The following is a 24,474-nucleotide window of genomic DNA, read 5'->3' as shown; positions in this document are numbered from 1 at the left end:
GGGTCGGGGCCCTTAGTACAACTCACTCTTTCAAATTACAGCGAAATTGGACAAAAATGCGGCTTTAATGGGCTTAAGACACCTAATCCCCAGATCGGTCTATATGATACATACATCCAAATTATATGCGATTTGGCTCAATCAAGAACTAAACCTGCGTTAGAAAAAATACAAGTCTGTGCGAAATTTCAACTCAATATCACAATTTTTAAAGACTGTAGCGTGATTACAACTAACGGACACATAGACGGACGGGCAGACATACAGACAGACACGGGCATCGTTAAATCGTCTTAGAATTTTATGACGATACGAAATATATATTTTGTAGGGTCGGAAATGGATATTTCGATGTGTTGAAAACGGCATGACTTAATTAGTATATGGTGGTGGTTTTAAAAACTTTGGTGGTTATCCATTGGCTAATGCTGTCGTCACTAATTAACCCTTAAGCCTTGTTAATTTCCACTCTCAGCAAACAAGTCGTCATTTGAACTTAGTTAGAAATTCCCAATCATTGATCTTTACTTTGATTCTAACATCACACATTGATGACAGAGAAGGATCTGCACTGAGGTGAAATATGGTGCACCTCGATGATGCTCAAAGTTGCTATTGTGGTGGTGGTGGTTATAAAAACTTTGGTGGTTGTCCACTGGCTAATGCTGTCGACATTTATTAACGCTTAAGCCTTGTTAATCTCCACTTTTAGCAACATGTTGTCATTTGAACTTGGGTATAAATTCCCTATCACTGATCATTACCTTGATTCGAAAAGAACACATTGAGACCAGAGAAGTCTCTGCACTGAGGTGAAATATGGTAAATCTCTTTGATGCTCAAAGTTACTCTAACTATGATTAGCCCTTTAGCATTAAAATTTTTATCAAATGTTACCTCATCGTTTGGTTAAAGCACATCCAATAAAATTTCTTTAAAACTATCATAAATTCTTCTTCATTGAATCTCTCTTTGAATTGAAATGTCGATAAAATCTTTAATGTCGCCAATATTCCTCATACGCATTGTGGGCCCACAATTATCGCATCACTCATACGCTTCAATGGACAACATATCATCAGTGTGACAGCGTGTTTAACTTGTCACTTTCCACTCAAAGTGAAGTTGTTAACACTTTCGTTAATTGCCTCTATATATATATGCACAAGGCAAGGATTCAGTTCAAAATTTAAATTGCCAATGAAAAGATAAAATTTTAAATCTTCTCTTATCGCCAGCACAGAGATACAAGTTGCAACCGCTCATTCCATTCAACGTTCGGTAAAGTTAAGTCAAAGAAAACAATGTCAGCCAGCCAATGACAATTGAATAAACATTGAATACTCACTCATGAGGCAGGGAGAGAGCAACGGCAATGGCAACGACAACAGCAACAGCGGAGTTAATATAATTAATTTCACAACATGAAATTCAATAATTGTTTGTTGTAAAAATAATAATAAGCAATTGAATAAAATCGCCATATCGAGATATCGAAGAGATATTCGAATAAAATTAATGCAAAAACATTAAATGCAATAATAGTCAGGACTTGTCGAGAGACATATAATCTCTCTCACACACACACACACATCCACAAGGAGTTACAGATAAAATCTGCCATGCAAATACCCACACATTGCCACTTGCATACTCGAATGCTATTTTGAATGCAGAAAAAGTATGGCACTATGTAACAGGAAGTTGTGATAATTTTCAAAACATAATACTCCAATCGAAACTTATTTTAAACAATCGCTCGATCTAATAGCGAATAATGGGCAAAAATTACCAGTTATGTGGATATGTTTTGGGTGAAAACTGAGCAAAAATTTCAAAACACTTTTTTCAAAAAATTTTTGGAAAAAGTTATTTGTCAGGCCATACGTAGCATTTTGTCTTCTGCTAAAATCACAACTGGTACAGTGGCTGCGCCAGGCTCAACTAGCCGTTAAGGAATGGTCCGGAGAGACTTCTGACGACCTGGTTCAGGTCACGAGGGATCATTACAAGACTGATCCCTTCTCATCTTCCAATGTCTCTATTTGCCTAGGCCATTGTCTTTCTCTGAAATAGAATTTATCTGGCTTTGACTTTCTTTGGGGAAAATATAACGCCCCATAGAGTAAGAATAATAAAAAGTGGCTGGACCTCAAGTTTATTAAAAAACTTGGCGCGACGTCTAATAAGAACAGCGGCTTCGCTAAAAGTGTTCTTAATGGGTAGCTATCACAAAGTTCAAGTTCAAAGTTCTTCTTCTTTCCTCCAGAAGCATTTTTAGTCATTTTTATACCATTAACCAACCAACAGAATCCTTCATTTAAGCTCATAGGTTTCATGTATAATTTATCCCTCAAACACTTCAAGTGGTACCATAGTTGCTCCCACAAGATACCTGTGCCTCTGAATTATACTCAAAGGAAAGTGGAACGTGAGATATTGGTCTATCGGGAGTTTTTGTTACCTTTGAACTTCTTAAGTAGTTCAAAATATTAGTAAGACATAGCTGGGGGATTTATCTAGGAAGTACTGAACAGTAATTCAATTCAGCGCATTGGAATGGGGAAAATGTCTTTCTTATCGCACATTTCTGTAAAACTCCTTTAAGCCTTTTTTGGGCACGATTTAGGCTCACTGATACCTATATTGTCCTGCAACCACTGCTGCTTAAGGCCTTTAACTCATTTTCTTAAACGTAAGGTATCCGGATGATGCCTTTACATCCTCCTCGACTAGCAAGATATACAGGATTTCTGAAGCTTCCGTTGAGTTGTTTAAGTTAATCTGCACGACCTTAAGCATCATTGTTTCTTCAAGGATGTCGACCTTTCAAATTCAAATGGTTGCAGACATCTAAACTTGACGAGCATAGGATTTTAATTTCGTCTCCCCAAAGCCCAATATCTTTAGGGCTGTCCCAGCCTGCGAAATATAGAGAACAAAAAAAATTCTGTTGTCGTTTGATGGCTCTGTGGCGATCACGGACTTGTCGTCTATGGGAACACTTTTGTACACCTTGGCCACACACTCCAGAAGTTGTGTCGCAGCCCATATTGGGTAACCAAACTCTGGCACGACGTTCTATCTGGTTTTCCTAGATCCGGGTCAACCTGAGTCCGATGCCTTCCCACCCATCGCTAACCTCAGCGGAGCAGTTCTCCAGAAATCTCTTTGAGAATTGGTTCATACATTTGATTACCATGAAACCATGGTGAACTTCGTTGGAGTCGAAGAGTAGGGTATCCAGCAAATTGCTCGGATACAGGCAGCATGCCTATGTGAAGGGTAGGTTGTTGGAGACTGTCCTGGTTGAGGTTGTGCATAAATCGAAGAAACCTTCAATGCCGATGGCGACATTCACTAACTTCGAGGGGGCTTTAAACAATGTGAGGACTGACACACTGATCAAATTCTTAGAGCAGTATCGGGTAGATCAGGTGCTTTGAGACTGGATTAACTATAGGCTAAGCAACAGGTAGATAAATTGGATAGCACATGCCATAAAGATAAGTTAGAAAGTTGCTTAGGGCACGCCATAGGGGGCATGTAAACGCCACTCCTATGGGCTTAATCGCCATAAACAACCTATTACGGAGGCTGTATGAGGAGGGATTTGAACCGGTCTGCTAAGCAGATGAAGTTAAATTACTTTTCAGGGGTAAGGAACCGAATCAGCTATGCAGAAAAGCAGAGAAGGCGTACGACAAGGCTAGACCTAGGGTCTCTTTTTAAACCCAGAGAAGACTAAAAGCTACCTGTTCATAAGGAAGATGAAGGTGGGCCAATATAACGCACCACGTTTCCTCAAGCGAACGATTTCGAAATCCGGCAAGGTAAAATACTTAGGAATTGGAGAGAAAACTGAACTGGAAGTCTCACATTTGTAAGCGTACCGAGAATTCTCACAGGTGTTGAGACACTATGTAGATGGGCCTTAGGATCGAAATGGAGTGAGTGAAATAGTCTATATTCGGAATCCAGGGACTAATATCTGTCTCCAACTACCTTACCATATCGCAGAATGCCCGAGGTGTTATGGATTTAAAGCGAGAACGTCCAGTGTGAAGATGTTTAGTAAACTGGCCATCATTGCTATAACAACAAGGATGGTGAAGTCGCGGACGGTCTTGGTCTTGTAAAATGCAAATTTGGCCATAAACTTTCCATTCAGGAACAGTGGCAAATTTCTCACATATCAATAAGTGCTGTCCTACTCAAGTTTAGGCTCATTGATAAGGCTCCTCCTTCTTATAGCCGAGTCCAAACGGCGTGCCGCAGAGCGACACTTTTTTGGGAAGAAGTTTTTACATGGCAAATTACCTCACGAATGTCTGCAGCATTAGGAGGAAATAACCATCGCTGAAATTTTTTTCTGATGTTCTCACCAGGATTCGAACCCAGGCGTTCAGCGTCACAGGCGGACTGGCTAACCTCTGCGCTGCCGTAGACTTGGAATGTAAGAAGATGAGTAACGCTTTCACGGAGAATAGCACGATACGCACTGTTTTGTTGCCGGGCCATTGCGGAATAAGGGGTAGTAATGGCAGACATTGAAATATAAAGGTTAGAGGACTACCAACAGTAAACTTGGTGAATCCGAAGATTTTCTGGCAGCGAGTGTAGAACTTTGGAACAGTGAAACGGTCGGCAGGACAACGATCTGAATCATAAGGAGAAAAGAGGGTGCAGATATTAAACCGCCCCATGCCCTTAAGGTCAATTCCCAATGGGCATACAGCCTTTATATATAGCTTTAACTTTATATAAAGCTTTCGGTATCATTACGGCACAAGACTACGAGCACACATATACAGAACAAGTGCGCCAAGTGGTAGCGGGTTTAGGGCAAGTGGAGAAAATGCTGAGACGTTCTACAGTGGGAGAAATCGAAAAAAAAAACTAGTACAAAATATGAAATGGTTCGAGCTGAATTGCTAGCGAGATCGTATGCAAAATTTCAAGGCCCTATATCAGGTTATATATCGATTGGGACCGTACTTGTCACAGTTGTTGGAAGTCATAACAGAGGACTATGTGCAAAATTTCAGCCAAAGCGGATGAAAATTAAGTCTGCCAGGGGCTCAAGAAGTCAAAACGGGAGATCGGTTTATATGGGAGCTATATCAGGTTCTTGACCGATTTAAACCGTACTTGACACAGTTGTTGGAAGTCATAACAGAACATCGCATGTCATAACAGAATCCCGCATTTTAGCCAAATCGGACGAAAATTGCGGCTTCCAGGGTTTGATATGGGAACCGAATCTGAACCGATATGGCAATCCCCAACGACCTACATGACTATTAAGTATCTGCGCAAAATTTCAAACAGCCAGCTTTATGCGTTCGACAGCTATCTTGATTTCGATAGAAGGACAGAAAATACATACTTTATGGGGTCCTAGATCAATATTTCGAGGTGTTACAAACGGAATGACTAGATTAGTATACTCCCATCCTATGGTGGTGGCTAAAAAACGTAAGGTATTAACGCAAATTTTTTCAATAAGTGTTAATCAATAAAAATACTTCATTTGACAAAAAATACAAAAAATGCACTTTTTAACTTCCAAACAACATAACTTTTAACTGAATAATCGGATGTGGACACCTTCTGCGGCAAAGTTGTCGGAAATTTTGTCACAAATCATGCATAAAAATGAAAATCGAACCCCAAATGCATTCGTAAATTGCAAAATACGAAGCCTATATCGGTCAACATTTCCACAAAAAAAAAAAAAAAATTAAAACTAGTACATCTCCGAAACCAGTGGATATATTGTAGACGTCGTGAGGACTTTTTTGTATGGATTTTTGAGCACTATCCAGCAAAAGAAGAGTTTTGAAAATCGGACCACAAATGAAAATATTGAAGTGACTAATTTTAGGGGGCTAGCAAAGGGCGCCCGAACAACAAAGGGTCTTACAATGTTGAACACAATCAAACTAAAACGTTACCTCTTACTATTCCAAATATCTCCACCCGTTCTCACACTTTATATTTCTTTACCAGTTTTTATATCCTCCACCATAGGATGGGTCATACTTATTTCGTCATTCTGTTTGTAACTCCTCGAAATATTCGTCTAAGACCCCATAAAGTATATATATTCTTGATCGTCATGACATTTTAAGTGGAACTGGCCATGTCCGTCCGTCTGTCTGTCGAAAGCACGCTAATGTTCGAAGGAATAAAGCTAGCCGCATGAAATTTTGCACAAATACTTCTTATTAGTATAGGTCGGTTGGGATTGTAAATGGACCAATTGTCCATGTTTTGATATAGCTGCCATATAAACCGATCTTGGGTCTTGACCTCTTGAGCCACTAGAGGGCGTAATTCCTATCCGCTTTGGCCGAAATTTTGCATGAAATGTTTTGTTTTAAATTCCAACAACTGTGTTAAGAATGGTTCAAATCGGTCCATATCCTGGTATAGCTGCCATATAAACCGATCGGGGAACTTGATTTCTTGAGCCTCTACATGGACCAATTCATATCTAATTTTGCTGAAATTTTGCATGACGTGTTTTGTTTTGACTTCCAATAACTGTGCTAAGAATGGTTCATATCGGTCCAAAACCTGATATAGCTGCCATAAAAACCGATCTGGGGCCTTGACTTCTTGAGCCACTAGAGGGCGCAATTATTATCCGATTTAGCTGAAATTTTGCATGTGGTGTTTTGTTATGACTGTCAACAACTGTGCCAAATGTGGTTGAAATAGTCCATATCCAGGTATAGCTGCCATATAAACCGATCCGGGGACGCACGCTTTTTTTTTGATTTTCTCCCACTGTGCGTTGGTTCATTTCCAGTGTCATTACCCGTCTAAAAGACTGAGGCACCCAATGCAGATACAAATTTGCACATGGACATTCTATTTAGGCATAGGGGTAAAATGGGATGGGAACACAATACCTGAATTGAATTAATAACACTTCGTATTATTCGTGAAACTTAATAGCATGCTTACTTTAAATTTGATATTTAGCTAGACTACCACAACTATCTATTGTTGGCGAACTCAAACACCTCGAAGTAAACAAAATGTTTTTGTATCAAAATTATCAGCCAAGTCGGATAACAATTGCTGTGACTCAAGATATTATATCGGGAGATAGGTTTATATGGCAGCATTTTCAGGTTATGGAGCGATTAGTCTTACGAAAAAAGTTTTCCAATTGAGCATTTTGTATCTCCCATGTACGAGAATTGGAGCCCTCGAACGGTCACATGAAGTAATTTTCCATTTCAAGTGATGGTATGGCAGAGCTACTTTTCAATCCTTTTCATCGAGACTGGCCTCAAAGTAAATGCGACCTATCGAGAAAGAATTTTAGAAGATGCTTCGGAGCTGTTAACACGGAAAATTTTTCTATGATTGAGTATCAAAAGGGATCTCCACGTTGATTACAAAAAAATGCCAGACGGACATGAAGTACAGAAAGGATAGGCAGAGAGACAAACGTGGCAAAACCGAATCAATAGGAATTTCTGAGTCGAACCGTACATTGCACCACAGCTACAATAGGGGCGAAGTGTACAGTTCATATTTTAACTAAAACTGCCCTACAAATGTGTAATTTGGTTAGAAACATCATTCAAGGATCTAAAATCCTTAACTGGATAGCTTAGAACATACTATATCCAACTTTGAACGTCGTGTCAGCACGGGTTATCTTTAACTGATTACGATTATATATCGTACTTTGTTTTTTGATATCAAAAGGAAAAAATGGATGCTATGCGTTTCTCAATATGCAAAAAACCCTTTATAGCTTGAAACAGTCTAATATATATATTCCACAGCACAGATTCTTTATGTCCACAGGCAGGCAAAGTTCGAAGATGGGCTGCAAAGAACTATAACGTGACATATCACCCATATAGATCGATCTTAAGATTAAAGGTCTTGGGCACATAAAATCCATACTAGATCTTGGGGCCATCAAATCTGTACTGGGCCCATTAAAGCAGTACTTTTATAATGATTTGACTGAAATAGGGCATATCCAGTTGTTTAAGGCTCCTCGAAATCCGTTCTAAGCATGGTTTAGATCAGACTATATTTCGATATAGCTGTCATATGTACCGATCTCCCAATACAAGAACGTGGACCTAGGAAAGACGCATTTCTTATCCGAAATGACGCTGAAATTTGGCACAGCGAGTTGTGTTAGGCTTCTTCCTGATCCGGGGAAGCTACCGTAGCGCAGAGTTTTGCATGTATGTCGCAAAACGCCTGGGTTCGAATCCTGGCAAGAACATCGGAAAAAATTTTCAGCGGTGATTATCCTCTCCTAATGTTGGCAACATTTGTGAGGTACTATGCTATGTAAAAACTTCTCTTCAATGAAGTGCGCTACACTGCGGCACGCCGTTCCGACTCCGCTTTAAGAGGAAGTCCTTTATCATTGTAAACTTGAATCGGACTGCACTTAGTGATAAGTGAGAAGTTTGCCTTGTTCCTTAATGGGATGTTCATGGGCAAATTTGTATTTGCATTGTTTAAATCGGACGGTTGTTGTTGTAGCAGTGTGTTGTACACTGAGGCGGCAGCCTTTGCCGATGAAAGACATCATCGGGCCATTCCAGTTTGCCTTGTTCCTTAATGGGATGTTCATGGGCCAATTTGTATTTGCATTGTTTAGATCGGAAGGTTGTTGTTGTAGCAGTGTGTTGTACACTGAGGCGGCAGCCTTTGCCGACGAAAGACATCATCGGGCCATTCCGATAAGTACAATCGGCTGCCATGGGACGGTATTTGGATATAGCTGCCATTCATTTACATTAATGAATGGTTTGCCTTGCATTTGCTTTGAAAAGATCCCATTCAATTTTGTTACCTAGTGTAATTAATACACATCCGCCCCGATATGAATATCGGGCCCTAAATGACTGTTGTATATCATCATGCAGCAGCGATTGCACACCGATGAAGTGGTTGTAGATATTGAGTGGGATTGCAGATATCATTCGCATACGAATACAGACTGAGACTGAGTCGTGATGCAGTCGTGAGATGAGTTGATGTCGAAAATCGTTGACAATATGCAGCATTTGCACATTGTGAGGTGACAATTTTACGCAATATAAAATTTTAATTAATTCGAATTTTATTGCACCATCAGAACAGACATATCTCACACCTATATGCAAACACAAATACGCTTCCAATTGCCGCATCACCAAGGCGCTGGGTATAAGGATATGCCATGTAGGAGTCAAATTCATGATAATGACGTTATGACATTGGGGGACCATCCATGATGGCTTAAAAGGTCATATTAAAACGCATTTATAACTTCAACCAACTTCACCCCCTGGGGAACCTAGTCCGTAGGATGTTCATGACTGTCGGCCATCCGTGTCAATGTCTACAACAACTCATTTCTCATTCTATGCCCGTCTGCTGTTACTATGAGAGAGCGAAAGGACATTGCAAACATAAATGTGGTTTTGTGTTAGTAACGAACAGAAAAGCCTTAATATTCATAATACAAAGTTCAATATGCCAAAGTTTAATAATATGCGTTCAAAAATAAACAAAAAAATATTTAAAGGCTAAAATTGTTTATTTAATAAAAGCATTGAAAAATCATTAAATATTTTTGTTGACAATATGCTCGAGAAAATCTGAAAAAATTTCTGACTGCTCAAACGATTTCACAACTGATGAAAGAGAAAATTTCACCGAAATTGTGTTTTTAGAAAAAATTTCACTGAAGTTTTGTCTTTAGAGAAAATTTCACTGAAATTTTGTCTTTAGAGAAAATTTCACTGAAATTTTGTCGTTTGAAAAAATTTCACTGAAATTTTGTCTTTAGAGAAAATTTCACTGAAATTTTGTCTTTAGAGAAAATTTCACTGAAATTTTGTCTTTAGAGAAAATTTCATGGAAATTTTGTCTTTAGAGAAAATTTCACTGAAATTTTGTCTTTAGAGAAAATTTCACTGAAATTTTGTCTTTAGAGAAAATTTCACTGAAATTTTGTCTTTAGAGAAAATTTCACTGAAATTTTTTCTTTAGAGAAAATTTCACTTAAATTTTGTCTTTAGAGAAAATTTCACTTAAATTTTGTCTTTAGAGAAAATTTCACTGAAATTTTGTCTTTAGAGAAAATTTCACTGAAATTTTGCCTTTAGGGAAAATTTCACTGAAATTTTGTCTTTAGAGAAAATTTCAATGAAATTTTGTCTTTAGAGAAAATTTCAATGAAATTTTGTCTTTAGAGAAAATTTCAATGAAATTTTGTCTTTAGAAAAACTTTCACTGAAATTTTGTCTTTAGAAAAACTTTCACTGAAATTTTGTCTTAAGAGAAAATTTTACTGTAATTTTGTCTTTAGAGAAAATTTTACCGAAATTTTGTTTTTAAAGAAAATTTCACTGCAATTTTGTGTTAAGAGAGAATTTCACTAAAATTTTATCTTAAGAGAAAATTTCACTACAATTGTGTTTTGAGAGAAAAATTCACTGACATGAATAAAATTCTCCTCAAAGAGATGTCCCACTGCAGCACGCCGTACAGACTCGGCTTGAAAAAGGGAGGCCCCATAGCATTGAGCTTTAAAACTTGAATCAGTTTGCCCCTCTTCCTTTATGGAATTTTCATAGACAAATTTGCCTAGAGAATCCCATGACAATCGATTCTATGCGCCAGATTGATATAATAGAGTCTTCATCCTATTCTGTCCTGGGAAAGCCGATCCCTTGTCTTAAAGTACAAGCTTCGTTCATCTTAGGTACCGGATCTTTAACAGGTCGCCTAGTTATAGGACTGTTGTCCGGCTAGGAGACTTTAGTGCTCATCACCTGTTATCGTATTTTCATGGGGGACATGGTTCACGTTTTGTATGGTGAATAGGGATGCTCCCATCAAAAAAGTGTGAATTACTCAACTTGATTCTGCACTCTCAATTAGTTGCCAATATCTAGAAAATTAAAGATGTGATCCCGCTACTGAACCCAGAAATAGTTTCGAATAAGGGAAAATCACATATACCGATTTTCTTTCCCTCGCCAATAGTCAAGACGCTGAGCAAACTCCCGAGGCTTGTTGGAGCATCAGCATGGATTTCGTAAATTGCATAGAACGACGATTGATTTATACACCATCCCAACATTTATTAGCCGAGTTCGTTATTTTTTTTTTGAGCGCTCGTCGTATTTGGAATTTGGGGATAAGAAGTGGAAGCGTAGAGGGCGTCCCCCGGGGTGGGGTGATATCTTACTTTACCTGTATTCCACCTATTCAAGATGGCAGGGAAATCGTTTCAATCGTAGAATCTATGATATAAACGATAGATTGAACGCTTACATCAGCGATCTTGTCTCCGTGTTCTTATGGCTAAGCATAACCCTTAGAACCAGAGTCCCCAATAAATGTGAAAAGTGGTACATGGATTGGGTGCATATCCGGTCTTGCTCTGGCCTAACTTGAATATGAATATTTGAAAATGTTGTATGACGTTGTGCGAACATAGGCAGCGGTGGGTCACAAGCGTCATCGTCGTAGCCTTCGGCGTCCTCTTCGTCGGACTATGTGACCCCTCGGATCTCTTCCGTGGGGCAATATACACAAAAGCCTCCCTTCATCATCGTCGCAATGTGGGTTGTTTGGCGCTGTTCTATCGGTACTTTCATGGTGTGTGTTCGTCTGATATTGGTCTTCTTATTCCTGATGTAAGGATGTATGTCAGGGATACTAGACATTCCAGGAACTCACACCCGTTTGTAATTGATTGACCACCAAACCGTGCAATGCATTACAGAGAGAATTCTTATTTCGCCCGAACCGTTCGTATGTGGAATCGACTTCCGGCTAATGTTTTTCCCACCCACTTTGACATCCAAAGATTTAAGACAAATATCTCGCCTGCGCCTAGCGCTAGTAACTTCTACTAGAATGTATGGGAATAGCAGGCAAGTCCGGTACTGCCCAGATAGAGCTACACAACGTATTAATGCCCAGGCTTACAAGCTTGACATTAGTGACCTACTGTCTCGCCATAATCTTTTGGTGCTGAGGACTTGAATGCGCATCACGTGTTATGGAGCAGAGCATATTGAAGGCTTGATGTTCTGCTTGATAAATGAGGATGTCCTACTAGAATTGCGAGGAGGTGCAGCCGCTCGCCAGACATTTCCATTGCATTTCCTGATCTCCTGAGTGACATATCCTGCCAAGCTGTCATTTCTTTTGGATCAGACCACCTCCCCATAATACCATGACCGACTATCGAACTTTATTATCTCTGAGCGCCGGACGTTTATCAATGAGATAAAGGCTAATTGGGTCGGTTCCAGATTCAGCAAACTGACCCCCTCGCAAATGTGGTAGTTGCTGAGAGGAAATTTTGACCGCTCACTTTATACCGACCCAATTTCGTGGCGCAGGCAGTGGTATTCGCAAACGAGCGTAGTGGGACTCGTTAAATCTGGCTAAATAAACAGGGAAGTCAACGAACATAAGCGGAATTTGTGGCTGGAACCCTTGGAGAAATGTAATTTAGTTACCGGTTAGGCAGGCTGTTGTCTACTGTTTAGTCACTTTTGAATCCCGGTAGAAGGGATGGCAGGACCTCTGTCACTTTTGGTGACAGGACTGTGACTGACCCGAAGAGATACACCACGTTCCTCAACCGTCAATTTATTGAGCATTTCGAGGGTTCATGGTTGTGTCAGTGGCCTACGAGGTCTCATAGCCGATGAACAGACATCAAAATTTACACTGGACGAAGTTACGATTGCCATCCGTAGTGCCAAGTCATCCAAGGCGTCGAGCCCTAAGGGAATCTCTACACTGATGCTGAAGTATCTGTATAGCCTGGAGTCGAGTTCGTTACAACTGGCCTCAACCTGTCTTTAACACTCTTATAGTAGCCGATGTCTGAAAAATGATTTCACTGAAATCAGCCAGCTGTATCTGTAAATAAACAGGGTAGTCAACGAACGTAAGCGGAATTTGTGGCAGGAACCATTGTGCAATGTAACTAAGGTACCGGTGTTACCAAGTTGTGTTCTTCTGTTGAGTCACTCTCGAACCCCGGCAGACGGGATAACAGGACCTCAGTCACTTTTGACGACATAAACTTGACTGACCCGAAAGATGCACCTGGTTGACAAGGCTAGAAGGAGAGCTATTCGCTGTATTCGTGGTCTCTGAACCGATGCACAGACATCCGTGGCGCCAAGTCAAACAAAGCGTTGGGCGCCAACGGAATCTCTACACTGATGCTGGATCTACCAGGAGTCGAGTAACTTACAACTGTCCTCAACCTGTCTTTGAACACTCTTATAGTAGCCAATGTCTGAAAAATGATTTCAACTTAGTTACTCTTGGTGGCAGAACTGGTACTGACCCGAAGAGATGCGCCAGGTTCTTCAACCGTCAATTTAATGAGCGACCCCGAGAGTGACAAGGCAAGGAGGAGAGCCATTCGTCATATCAGTTGTTTCCGAGCCGATGGACGGCTATCACAATTTACCATGGACGAAGTTACGAATGTCAACTGTGGCGCCAAGTCATCCAAGGCATCGGGCCCTGAGGAAAACTCTACAGTGATGCTGAAGAATCTGGATCGCCTTGAGTCGAGTACCTTACAACTGGCCTCAACCTGTCTGAACAACCTGAACATTCTTATAGTAGCCGATGTCTGGAAAATGGGCAGAGTGATCCCGCTACTGAATCTTGGAAAGGACGCAAGTAAGAGGGAGTCGTACAAACCAATCTCCCTTCTTTCACAGTAGACAAGAAGTTTGGGGGACTACTCTTCCCGAGCCTAGTTGGAGAATTTCCCTTCGTCGAGTATCAGAATAGCACAACAAGAAGGACACCATAGCACAGAGGTTAGCATGTCCGCCTATGACGTTGGACGCCTGGGATCAAATCCTGGCGAGAACATCAGAAAAAAATTGTCTGTCATGGTTGTCCCCTTTTAATACTGGCGATATGTAAATATGAGGTACCATTCCATATAAAAACTTCTCATCAAAAAAGGTGTCCCACTGCGGCACGCAGTTTGGACTCGGCTATAAAAAGGAGGCCCCTTATCATTTACCATACACTTGAAGCCGACAGCACTCGGTGATATGTGAGAAGTTTAGCCCTGTGGAATAAACCCATGGAATATTTATGGGAAATTTTAGATTTGCATATGCATAGCACAACAACTGCTTTGCATGCCATCACAGCACACATTCATTTGCCGTGGCTTCAATCAGCCCTGGCCATGTGTTTGGTCGGTCCTCGTGACACTGGATCTACCGAAAGCATTTGACACGGTCAGCCTGCGAAACTTTTTGAGACACCGCGAACACGTCCTTCGTTGGTTTGCGAATTATCTGTGTGGTCGCCAGTAGTTTGTGTTATTGCGAGATAAGAAGTCGAAACACCGTAGAGTAAAACAGGAAGTTAACCAAGGCGAGGTAATATCTCTGGCATTGCATCACCTCTACCTATCCTCCATTCCACCCCCTCCAGATGGCATAGATATCGTACCATATGAGGACGATTGTTCTATCATGGCATCAGACCCCCCATCCATTGTAGGCATATGCGATAGGTTCAACGTTTATATCAACGAACTTGCCGCTTATTTCGCTGCAAGATATCTAAAGATATCTGTCGACAAATCTTCAGCCAAATTTTCCCCTACAACTACGCCTGAGGTGAATAATGAGCTGAATGTGGATGTCGCAGAAGCTTTTCGACCAACAAATGCAAATTTGCCAATGAACTATTCATTTAGGCATAGGGGAAAACTTCTTACATATCAATGTGTGCTGTCCGATTCAAGTTTAAGCTCAATGATAAGGGCCTTCTTTTAATAGCCGAGCCCGAATGGCGTGCCTCAATGCGACATCTCCCTGGGAAGAAAATTCTACATGGCAAAGTACTTCCAAATTTCGCCAACATAAGTGATAACCACCGCTAAGAAATTTTTCTGATGTTCTCGCCAGAATACGAACCCAGGGGTTCAGCGTCAATGGCGGACATGCCAACCTCTGCGCTGCGGTGGCCTCTATCAAATGTCCCAAAATATTTGATGCCATATATGACAGCTCTTACAAGGGTTACCTTTTATATTTCAGGATTGGATAACCCTTGTGTTGCAATCTGCCAACTGACTGCTCTATCGTAAAGCTTGACATTTTTGAGTTTACACATACTCAGAACGTTTTGACATACGAGCGCTATTTACGAGCGTTGTTTACAGTAACATAAACGATTCATCCCGCCCAAAAAATGGAATTAAATCGTGAACATTTCTCGTACGATTATTTTTTACACCCTTCGACGTGGATTAACTCAACTTAAGTCAGTTTTTGACGATGAAGCTTGATCAAGGACCAGTGTTTATCGATGGTATGGCGAATTCAACCGAGTTCACTCCAAAACGAATTTCGTGAAGGTCATCCAAAATCAGGTGTTATTCCAAAAACCATTGATGCTGTGCGCCAACTGATATTGCAAGATCGTCATGCGACCTATGGTGAGATTGAGACAACCTTATTTATTAGCAGGACTAGCATATTTGCATGAACATTTAACCGTCAAAAATATTTGTTCGGACTGGATCCCACACAATTTGTCAATCGCTCCAAAAATACGATCGCGGTGCTTCGAAACACGTCTATGACATCGTGACAGGTGATAAATAGTGGATTTACGCGTATGAGGCCGAAAGTAAACTGCAGTCGACTGTATGGGCGTTGCAAGATGAGCCAAATCTAACAAAAGTTGCTAGCGCACAAAGCACTTCCAAGCAAATGATCGATTGGTTTTCGAAAAAACTAGACATGTCGCAATCGTACCACTAGAACAACGCAGAGCAGTCAATTCTGGTATACAACCATTTGTTTGCCAGTTGTCTTCCAAGAAATCAGAAAAACAAACCGCCGAAAACGGATCACCCTTCACCACGACAATGCGAGCTCTCACACATCAGCTGAAACAACTGCATTTTTGAGCACTCAAAACATCGATTTGATGAGTCATCCGCCGTATAGTCCTGACTTGGCACCGGATGACTTTTAGAACAACGCAGAGCAGTCAATTCTGAATGGTACACAACCATTTGTTTGCCAGTTGTCTTCCAAGAAATCAGAAAAACCAACCGCCGAAGACGGATCACTCTTCACAACGACAATGCAAGCTCTCACACACCGGTTCAAACAACTGCATTTTTGAGCACTCAAAACATTGATTTGAAGTGTCATCCGCCGTATAGTCCTGACTTGGCACCGAACGACTTTTATTTATTCCCGTACGCAACAAGTGAAATAAGAGGTCAACGTTTTTCGACAAAAGCGGTTGATGCGTTCAGTATGCATGTTTTGGAGATACCTCAAACAGAGTGGCAAAAGTGCTGCTGGTTCAAACGCATGCAAAATTGTGTAGATCTTAATGGGGAATATTTTAAAAAACAATAAAGAAATTTTCAATGATTAATATTTGTTTTTGTGTTCTCTAATCCCGAAATATAAAAGGCAACCTTCGTACAAATTCTCCTCACATGCTACTGCAATTTGCGAAAAAGTCAAAAATAGAAACAAGGCCCCCAATCACTTTCCGCCTGCACTTGTATTGCTGACAAGTAAACCTTGTTGACCGCGTACAAAGCAATTGACCTGTCAGTTGTAAGTAATGCAGCACGGAGTAGAATAATATTCAGATATGTCAGGATGCCGCAGTTCTCTCGTGGACCACCTTCATCACCAGACAAAGATCCTTAACGTGCAAGAGGTTCACTGCTACAAGAGAAAATCTCGAGATCAAGCGGCATATCAAGCGGGTCTAGAAAACATTCATGCAGGCACTGAATAGCCCCCGGGTAAATGTTTTCCTTGGAAATTGACTTCCCTCGGCAAATCAAAGTAGTTCTGGCTGCATTACGATATGGCAGATGCAGTCGCTTCAACTCCTACAGAGCAGCGATTGTGACCTGGAGTCATACGACACAGGTCCCCTATTTAAATGCCCAGCCAGACCCACTTGACTCAGACCCAGATCACAGACCATCGTTTGGATAGTTACTCAAAGGGTTTTTGCAACATTTCCAATTGTTATAATTTCTTCGATTGCAAAAGAAATTTTGGGAAAAGTAATACAGATACAGTAATACAGATGGATACAGAAAATAAGTTTAAATTTCATTTCTCATTTATCCTCACTTACCATCAAAGGAATCAAAGAAGCCGAAATTGAGTACAGATGGATTTGGTTGCAAGAAGGGATAACCTGAGCCGGTGTCAATAACACCTTTGAAATCCTTGAAATCATCATCATCCTCAGCTTCAGATCTGGTTGATACACGTCGTGGATAGCCAATCACTTCAGCATCCTCACTAGGGTCACGTGCTGGAAATACAAAAAGCAGTTAAAACATTTAACAATAATACAGAAGACAAACACACAAAGAAATTTAAATTCCAAGAAGATTCATAATAAAAGAAAAATATTATTTAAAGGCAAACATTGCTCGTTCTTTTGTTGACCACATTTTAAAAGAACACCTTCCATAAAATTTGATATAATCCCCTGACATAATTCAGGCATTTGCAGAAATATGAATTATTATTTGCTTTACGCTTTTTTAAGAATTCAATTACAGCGTCTTAAATTATTACGATTGCCAGAAACCACTGAGGTAAGCACAAAAGCCCAGACTTTGTCTGCCCAGGTCGGACCATTAATCATTTTGATGATTAATGGAGAATATTTGGCAAAGCTTAAGTCTCCGGCAACAAACCAGCAATCGCTCAGTCATTAAAGCAAGGACAAACTTTGTACCTTATTTTTGTGACACCCTTAAACACACACACACACACATACATACACACAACCACATTAAATTATTTGCACAGCATCGCATTGCACACCAGGTTGGTCCATTATGTTGAGTAAAGAAATATTTTAGGTTTTGCCAAAGATTTACCCTCAGGTAATCAAAGTACGGCGACACATTTTGCAAATGGAAATGGCCATGGGTCGTAGAAAAGTTTATCAGAGGCAACTAACGAACCAAGTTATGTAGCAAGTCCGCAGACATTTCAAGTTTAAATAATTATGTTAATTTGAAAGTTTTATTTAGATATTTGTCTACATCAGAAATGTTGGCCAAAAATAGGGGGGAGGTATGATGATTTGGGAAATAAAAAAAAACATTTATCAACACTGCAAAAATAGCGAAATGGTTTTGGAAATGGTATACGTCCTAGAGGTCTGAAAGTTGAAAAGAAAATTTAATTTCTCAAATCAATAGGATTTTTTACAATACGAAGAATTAGAGAGGATGGGAAAATCCTTCAAATATTTCCGCAGCCAGTCCTCAAATGAGTGATCAAGTTCACATGGATAAGATTTCTGATCGAAAACCTTAGACGAGTTCAATTAAACACTGCTACTGGGTTAGGTTAGGTTGAAAAAAGGGTGCAGATATTAATCCGCCCCATGCAACTATGGACTTACACCTAAGCCAGTAATCGGCTTGTTGTGCGCTCTACAAACTATAAAGTAACCACTTAAAAAAAAAATTTAAGTTAGCAATTCCGTGCTACTTACAAAATCCTTAACTGTTTTCAATACCACTCCCCTAAGTTGGTTCATGTCTGATACTGTGTCTCCACCTAAGTACCGGTATCTGTTGGACGCGAAAGCCGGGCAAAGACAAGGGAAAAGCTCCAACGTATCATCATTTTCCCCGCATGCCCTACACATGCTATCACTTGCCGCACCGATTTTATATAAGTGAGCTCGTAGTCCTATGTGTCCCGTTATGATACCAATAGCTATACTGACCTCCTTCTTGCAGAATTTCAGTAATAGCCTTGTATTCTCATGGTCTGGATCCCCCATAGGATATTCACCGTCCTACCGACCGTTTCGCTGTTCCACAATGTTGCATGCGCATTCGTCGCCCACTCCCTTAACTTCGTCTGCGTCGACCCGAAAGGCTTCGGGTTAACCAAGTTTATTGACGGCAGTCCTCTGGCCTTCACCGCCAGATCGTCCGACCTTTCATTTCCCCTTACTCCGTTATGACCCAGCACCCAAACGATGCGGATTTTGCCATCCTCAGAGAAGGCGTTAATGTTCTTCTTACACTGCAAGACTGTTCGTGACCTTATCGTCCTGGTTGTTATTGCCCTTATGGTAATTTTACTGTCGTTAAAGAGGTTCACAGTCGACGTCCTCGCGTTAGAACCACATCACTTCACATCTCGACCTGCAGGACCGTATTATGGTCAGGCAGTCTAAAACAGATCTCAGTCCTTGGGTTCTAAATGTAAACCCCAAGGCCCACTCTATCCTCTAGCTTTGATCCATCCACGTAATATGATCTTCCAGATGGCAATACTAAGGTTCCGTCAATCCAAGTGTGTGCCGATGGCAGCAATGCCTCGCACTCAACTTCTAGGTTCGTCTTAGGTATCCGATGGGAAACTTCCTCCCTTCCTTCCAGGTTTCCTATCGTCGCCTCGATTATACCGCGATGGTATGAGCTGCTTCCATCCTCAATTAATTCTCCCATCGCCTTAAGACTCATAGCCGTAGTGGCTGCCTCACACTTAATCTGTATGTCAATGGGTCGGATAGCTAGAATAGTCTCCAGTGCCCTAGTAAGTGTGGTCCTCATCGCTCCGCCTATGCCAAGACAACATGTTCTCTGAACCTGTTGTATGGTCCTTGTGTTGCACTTTTTCTCCATAGCAGTTCAGCAAACTACTGAGGCGTAAGTAAGCCAGTGGACTATCCTAGGATTCAGGCCCCATTTCGAGCCTACGGCACGCCTACATAGTGCCCAACATCTGTGAGCTTTCTCAGTACGCTAGTGAATGAGACACTTTCAATTCAGTTTTCTGTCCAAGATCACTCCTAAGTATTTGACCTTGTCAGATATCGAAATCGTCTTATGGAGGAAAGTTTTCAGTTTTCTGTCCAATATCACTCCTAAGTATTTGACCTTGTCAGATATCGAAATCGCCTTATAGAGGAAACGTGGTTAAATTGGCTCACCTTCGTCTTTCTCGTGAACAGGCATATTTTAGTCTTCTCTGGGTTTACATTGAGACCTCTGGGTTTAGTCCAGTCATATGCCATATGCAAGACCCTTTCGGCCCTTCTGCATAGCTAGGTCGAATCCTTACCCCTTAGAAGTATTGTAACTGTGTAGCAGACGGGTTCAAATCCCTCCTCAGTCAGCATCCGTAATAGGTCATTTATGATGGTCACCCATAGGAGTGGCGATAAAATTCCCCCCTATGGCGTGCCCTGTGCTACTTTCTCACTTATATTTATGCAATGGGACACACACTTTATCCAGTCTCTAAGGACCAGGTCCGCCCGTTACTGGTCATAGGATTGGATCAGTGTGTCGGTCCGCACATTGCTAAAAACCTCCTCGATGTCAATGCATACCGCCAGTGTGTACGCGTTGGCATCCAAAGATTCTTCTATATTATGCACAACCTCTTGCTGGGCAGCCTCCACCGACCTTCCCTTGACCCCAGTTCGCTGGACGTCATACTCTTTATCATGGTGTCCACAATACCATGGTTTTGAGTATAAAGGACGTAAGGCTTATTGGTCTGTAGGCCTTTGATGTCGCATAACTTTCCTTGCCGGGCTTGGGTATAAACACCACCCTTGCCTCCAGCCAGGCTTTCGGAGTATATGCAAGTTCTAGGCACGCTGTGACAGTTTTGGCCAGACGAGGCGTCAGATAGTCTGCCTCTTTCTGCAGTAACGCCGGAAATATTCCATCAGGTGCGGAAGACTTAAATGGCTTGAAGCTCCTAAAGGATTCCTTCACCATACATTCCGTTATTATAAAACTTCGATCAGCGCCATTATTCCAAGATTCCAGTGTCTCCGTGAGTCCCTTCGTATCCCCTGGAAAATAGGTTTTCATCAAAAACCTCAACATGTCCTCCGTTTTCTCTGCCCTCACTCCCATGTCGTCTACTAAAGTTTCAGTTTGGACATGGGTTTTTGAGAGAAACTTTTTTATATTGGCGGCATCATTAACGTCATAATCGACCTGTTCGCAGAAAAGCTTCCAGGAGGCACGTTTTGCCGCTCTGGTAATCTTATTGTATTCCTTGAACCGAATGTAATATAAATCCCAATAAACTTCAGCTTTTTAACAACGAGCTCTGCCAAAACGCCGCTGATCTCTTTCCCAATATTGCGAATTTCTCCGGTCATCCAGGGTTTTTCTTGGGCTGATTTCCTTTCCCGAAGAGGACAACTATCTTCGAAGGATCCCACCAGTGCAGTCGTAATCCTGTTGACATTTTCGCCAATCTCTTCTATGCTTGGACAATCTAAATTATCTTGCCCAAGTCTTCTTCTGAGAAGCCTTCTGAATTTTGTCCAGTTGGTTTTCAACTTATTCCAGAAGCTTATCGGATTCGGCGCTGGACGTGCCATTCTAAACCTAATGTAGCGATGGTCAGAGAATGGATCCATGGAGATCCTCCAATCCTGAACCTCATCGATTAGATTTTCTGAACAAATCGTCACATCTAATACCTCCTCCCTAATCCTATTAACAAAGGTAGCGATGTTACCATTATTAAGTCGTTAGTATTCAAGACCTCTGCCAGGGCTTGGCCCCGCTTATTAGTGTTGGTACTGTCCCACGAAATGTGGTGAGAGTTCGCATCGCACCCTAGTAGTACCTCGCATTCTGTCTGTTTTGCTTTCCTCACCAGCCGTCGCAGCTCCGATGTGGGTGGCGGTATCGCCGAGTTGAAAGGCAGATAAAGTGATGCCAGGTATGTTCCACCGTCTCCCTGTCTCACTGTTGCATCCGACGTTGACAACTCTGGGGAAAATATATAATTAATATTTTTATGACCAATAACGCAGATCCTCGACCGAGTACCAGTGTGAGTATAGAATAATTGGTAGTTGATATGGTTCAGTCCAGAAACTTTGTTCCGGGTCGTCCATGGCTCCTAAATTAAGGCAATATGAATCTTGCCCTCCATGATTTTCTCCATCAGAGCGTGTGTAGCAGTCTCGCTCCGGTGGAGGTTTATCTGGATTACCTCAATCATTGGTCCTCCAGTAAATGGGCATCTTGGGAGTAGGTGATGATCACATCGTCTGCTCCCTGTTCTTTAGACTGAATTGACTTTCCTGTCACTGCACTGCCTGATGCCATCGTTTTAGGTTCTTTGCCTAGTTTAGTCTTCCATCGACGGATGGAACTTTAACTTCCTGTTCGTTAAACTTTATTGGGTTTCCATTCCCTGTACTGCCTGATGTTTCAATACTAGGATCTTTGCCTATCTTAGCCTTCCAAATCTTCCTACTACCAGGTGATGGTACCATCATCGGCTCCCTGTTCGTTGGGTTGCATTGCTACTAAGAATATGGCAATATCGTAGATGACTTTATAAGATGGGCTTGAAGCAAATGGAAAAATGTACTGGGCGTGGAAACATAACTCTATTTCCGTTATGAAGCCGGTGCCCAGAAACGCGGGTCCTTCTCATATCTACGTTGCAAATGTAAATTTTTTCCCATAAACATTCCACTGAGGAACAGGGGCTAACTTCTCACATGACAATGAGTGCAGTCCGATTCAAGTTTAAGCTCAATGATAAGGGGGCTCCTTTTGATAGCCGAGTCCGAACGAGGTGCCGCAGTGGGACACCTATTTGGGGAGAAGTTTTCAAATGGCATAGTACCTCTCAAATGTCTACAGCATTACGAGGGGATAACCACCTCTAAAAGTTTTTTTTGATGTTCTCGCCAGAATTCGAACTCAGGCGTTCAGCGTCATGAGAGGACTTGCTAACTTTCCTTTTTCCCAAAATTTATTATGTTTTTATACCCTCCACCATAGGATGGGGGGTATACTAATATCGTCATCCTGTTTGTAACTACTCGAAATATTCGTCTGAGACCCCATAAAGTATATATATTCTTGATCGTCGTGACATTTTATGTCGATCTAACCATGTCCGTCCGTCTGTCCGTCCGTCTGTCCGTCCGTCCGTCCGTCTGTCTGTCGAAAGCACGCTAACTTCCGAAGGAGTAAAGCTAGCCGCATGAAATTTTGCACAAATTCTTGTTATTAGTGTAGGTCAGTTGGTATTGTAAATGGGCCATATCGGTCCAGGTTTTGATATAGCTGCCATATAAACCGATCTTGGGTCTTGACTTCTTAAGCCTCTGGAGTGCGCAATTCTTATCCGATTTAAATGAAATTTTGCACGACGTGTTTTGTAATGATATCCAACAACTGTGTCAAGTATGGTTCAAATCGGTCCATAATCTGATATAGCTGCCATATAAACCGATCTTGGGTCTTGACTTCTTGAGCCTCTAGAGTGCGCAATTCTTATCCGATTGACATGAAATTTTGCACGACGTGTTTTGTTATGATATCCAACAGCTGTGCCAAGTATGGTTCAAATCGATCCACAATCTGATATAGCTGCCATATAAACCGATCTTGGGTCTTGACTTCTTAAGCCTCTAGAGTGCGCAATTCTTATCCGATTGGAATGAAATTTTGCACGACATGTTTTTATACCCTCCACCATAAGATGGGGGGTATACTAATTTCGTCATTCTGTTTGTAACTACTCGAAATATTCGTCTGAGACCCCATAAAGTATATATATTCTTGATCGTCGTGACATTTTATGTCGATCTAGCCATGTCCGTCCGTCTGTCTGTCGAAAGCACGCTAACTTCCGAAGGAGTAAAGCTAGCCGCTTGAAATTTTGCACAAATACTTCTTATTAGTGTAGGTCGGTTGGTATTGTAAATGGGCCATATCGGTCCATGTTTTGATATAGCTGCCATATAAACCGATCTTGGGTCTTGACTTCTTGAGCCTCTAGAGTGCGCAATTCTTATCCGATTGGGATGAAATTTTGCACGACGTGTTTTGCTATGATATCCAACAACTGTGCCAAGTGTGGTTGAAATCGGTCCATAACCTGATATAGCTGCCATATAAACCGATCTTGGGTCTTGACTTCTTGAGCCTCTAGAGGGCGCAATTCTTATCCGATTGGAATGGAATTTCGCACAACGTGTTTTGTCATGATATCCAACAACTGTGACAAGTGTGGTTCAAATCGGTTCATAACCTGATATAGCTGCCATATAAACCGATCTTGGGTCTTGACTTCTTGAGCCTCTAGAGGGCGCAATTCTTATCCGATTTGAATGAATTTTTGCACGAAGTATTTCGTTATGATATCCAACAACTGTGCCAAGTATGGTTGAAATCGGTCCATAATCTGATATAGCTGTCATATAAATAGATCTGGGGATTTGACTTCTTGAGCTTCTAGAGGGCGCAACTCCTATTCGATTTGGCTGAAATTTTGCATGACGTATTTTATTTTTACTTTCAACAACTGTGTCAAATAAGGTTCAAATCGGTTCATAACCTGATATAGCTGCCATATAAACCGATCTGGGATCTTGACTTCT

At 41.2% G+C, this 24,474-nt stretch overlaps 1 protein-coding gene across 1 annotated transcript in view; it reads right to left on the bottom strand.

Annotated features, from left to right (window-relative positions):
- Positions 1-24,474, bottom strand: part of LOC106081759 (TNF receptor-associated factor family protein DDB_G0272098) — a 233,085-nt gene that overhangs the window by 97,253 nt on the left and 111,358 nt on the right. Inside the window, exon 2 of the mRNA XM_013243949.2 lies at positions 17,185-17,367. Within this exon, the coding sequence (XP_013099403.2) occupies positions 17,185-17,367 (183 nt within the window). The remainder of the gene's footprint in view (positions 1-17,184; positions 17,368-24,474) is intronic.

The sequence above is a fragment of the Stomoxys calcitrans genome, chromosome 3 (genome assembly GCF_963082655.1).
Source record: "Stomoxys calcitrans chromosome 3, idStoCalc2.1, whole genome shotgun sequence".
NCBI classification, from domain to species: domain Eukaryota; kingdom Metazoa; phylum Arthropoda; class Insecta; order Diptera; family Muscidae; genus Stomoxys; species Stomoxys calcitrans.
Note: the sequence above shows the minus strand (reverse complement) of the source record. Positions and strands in the feature narration are given on the sequence as shown.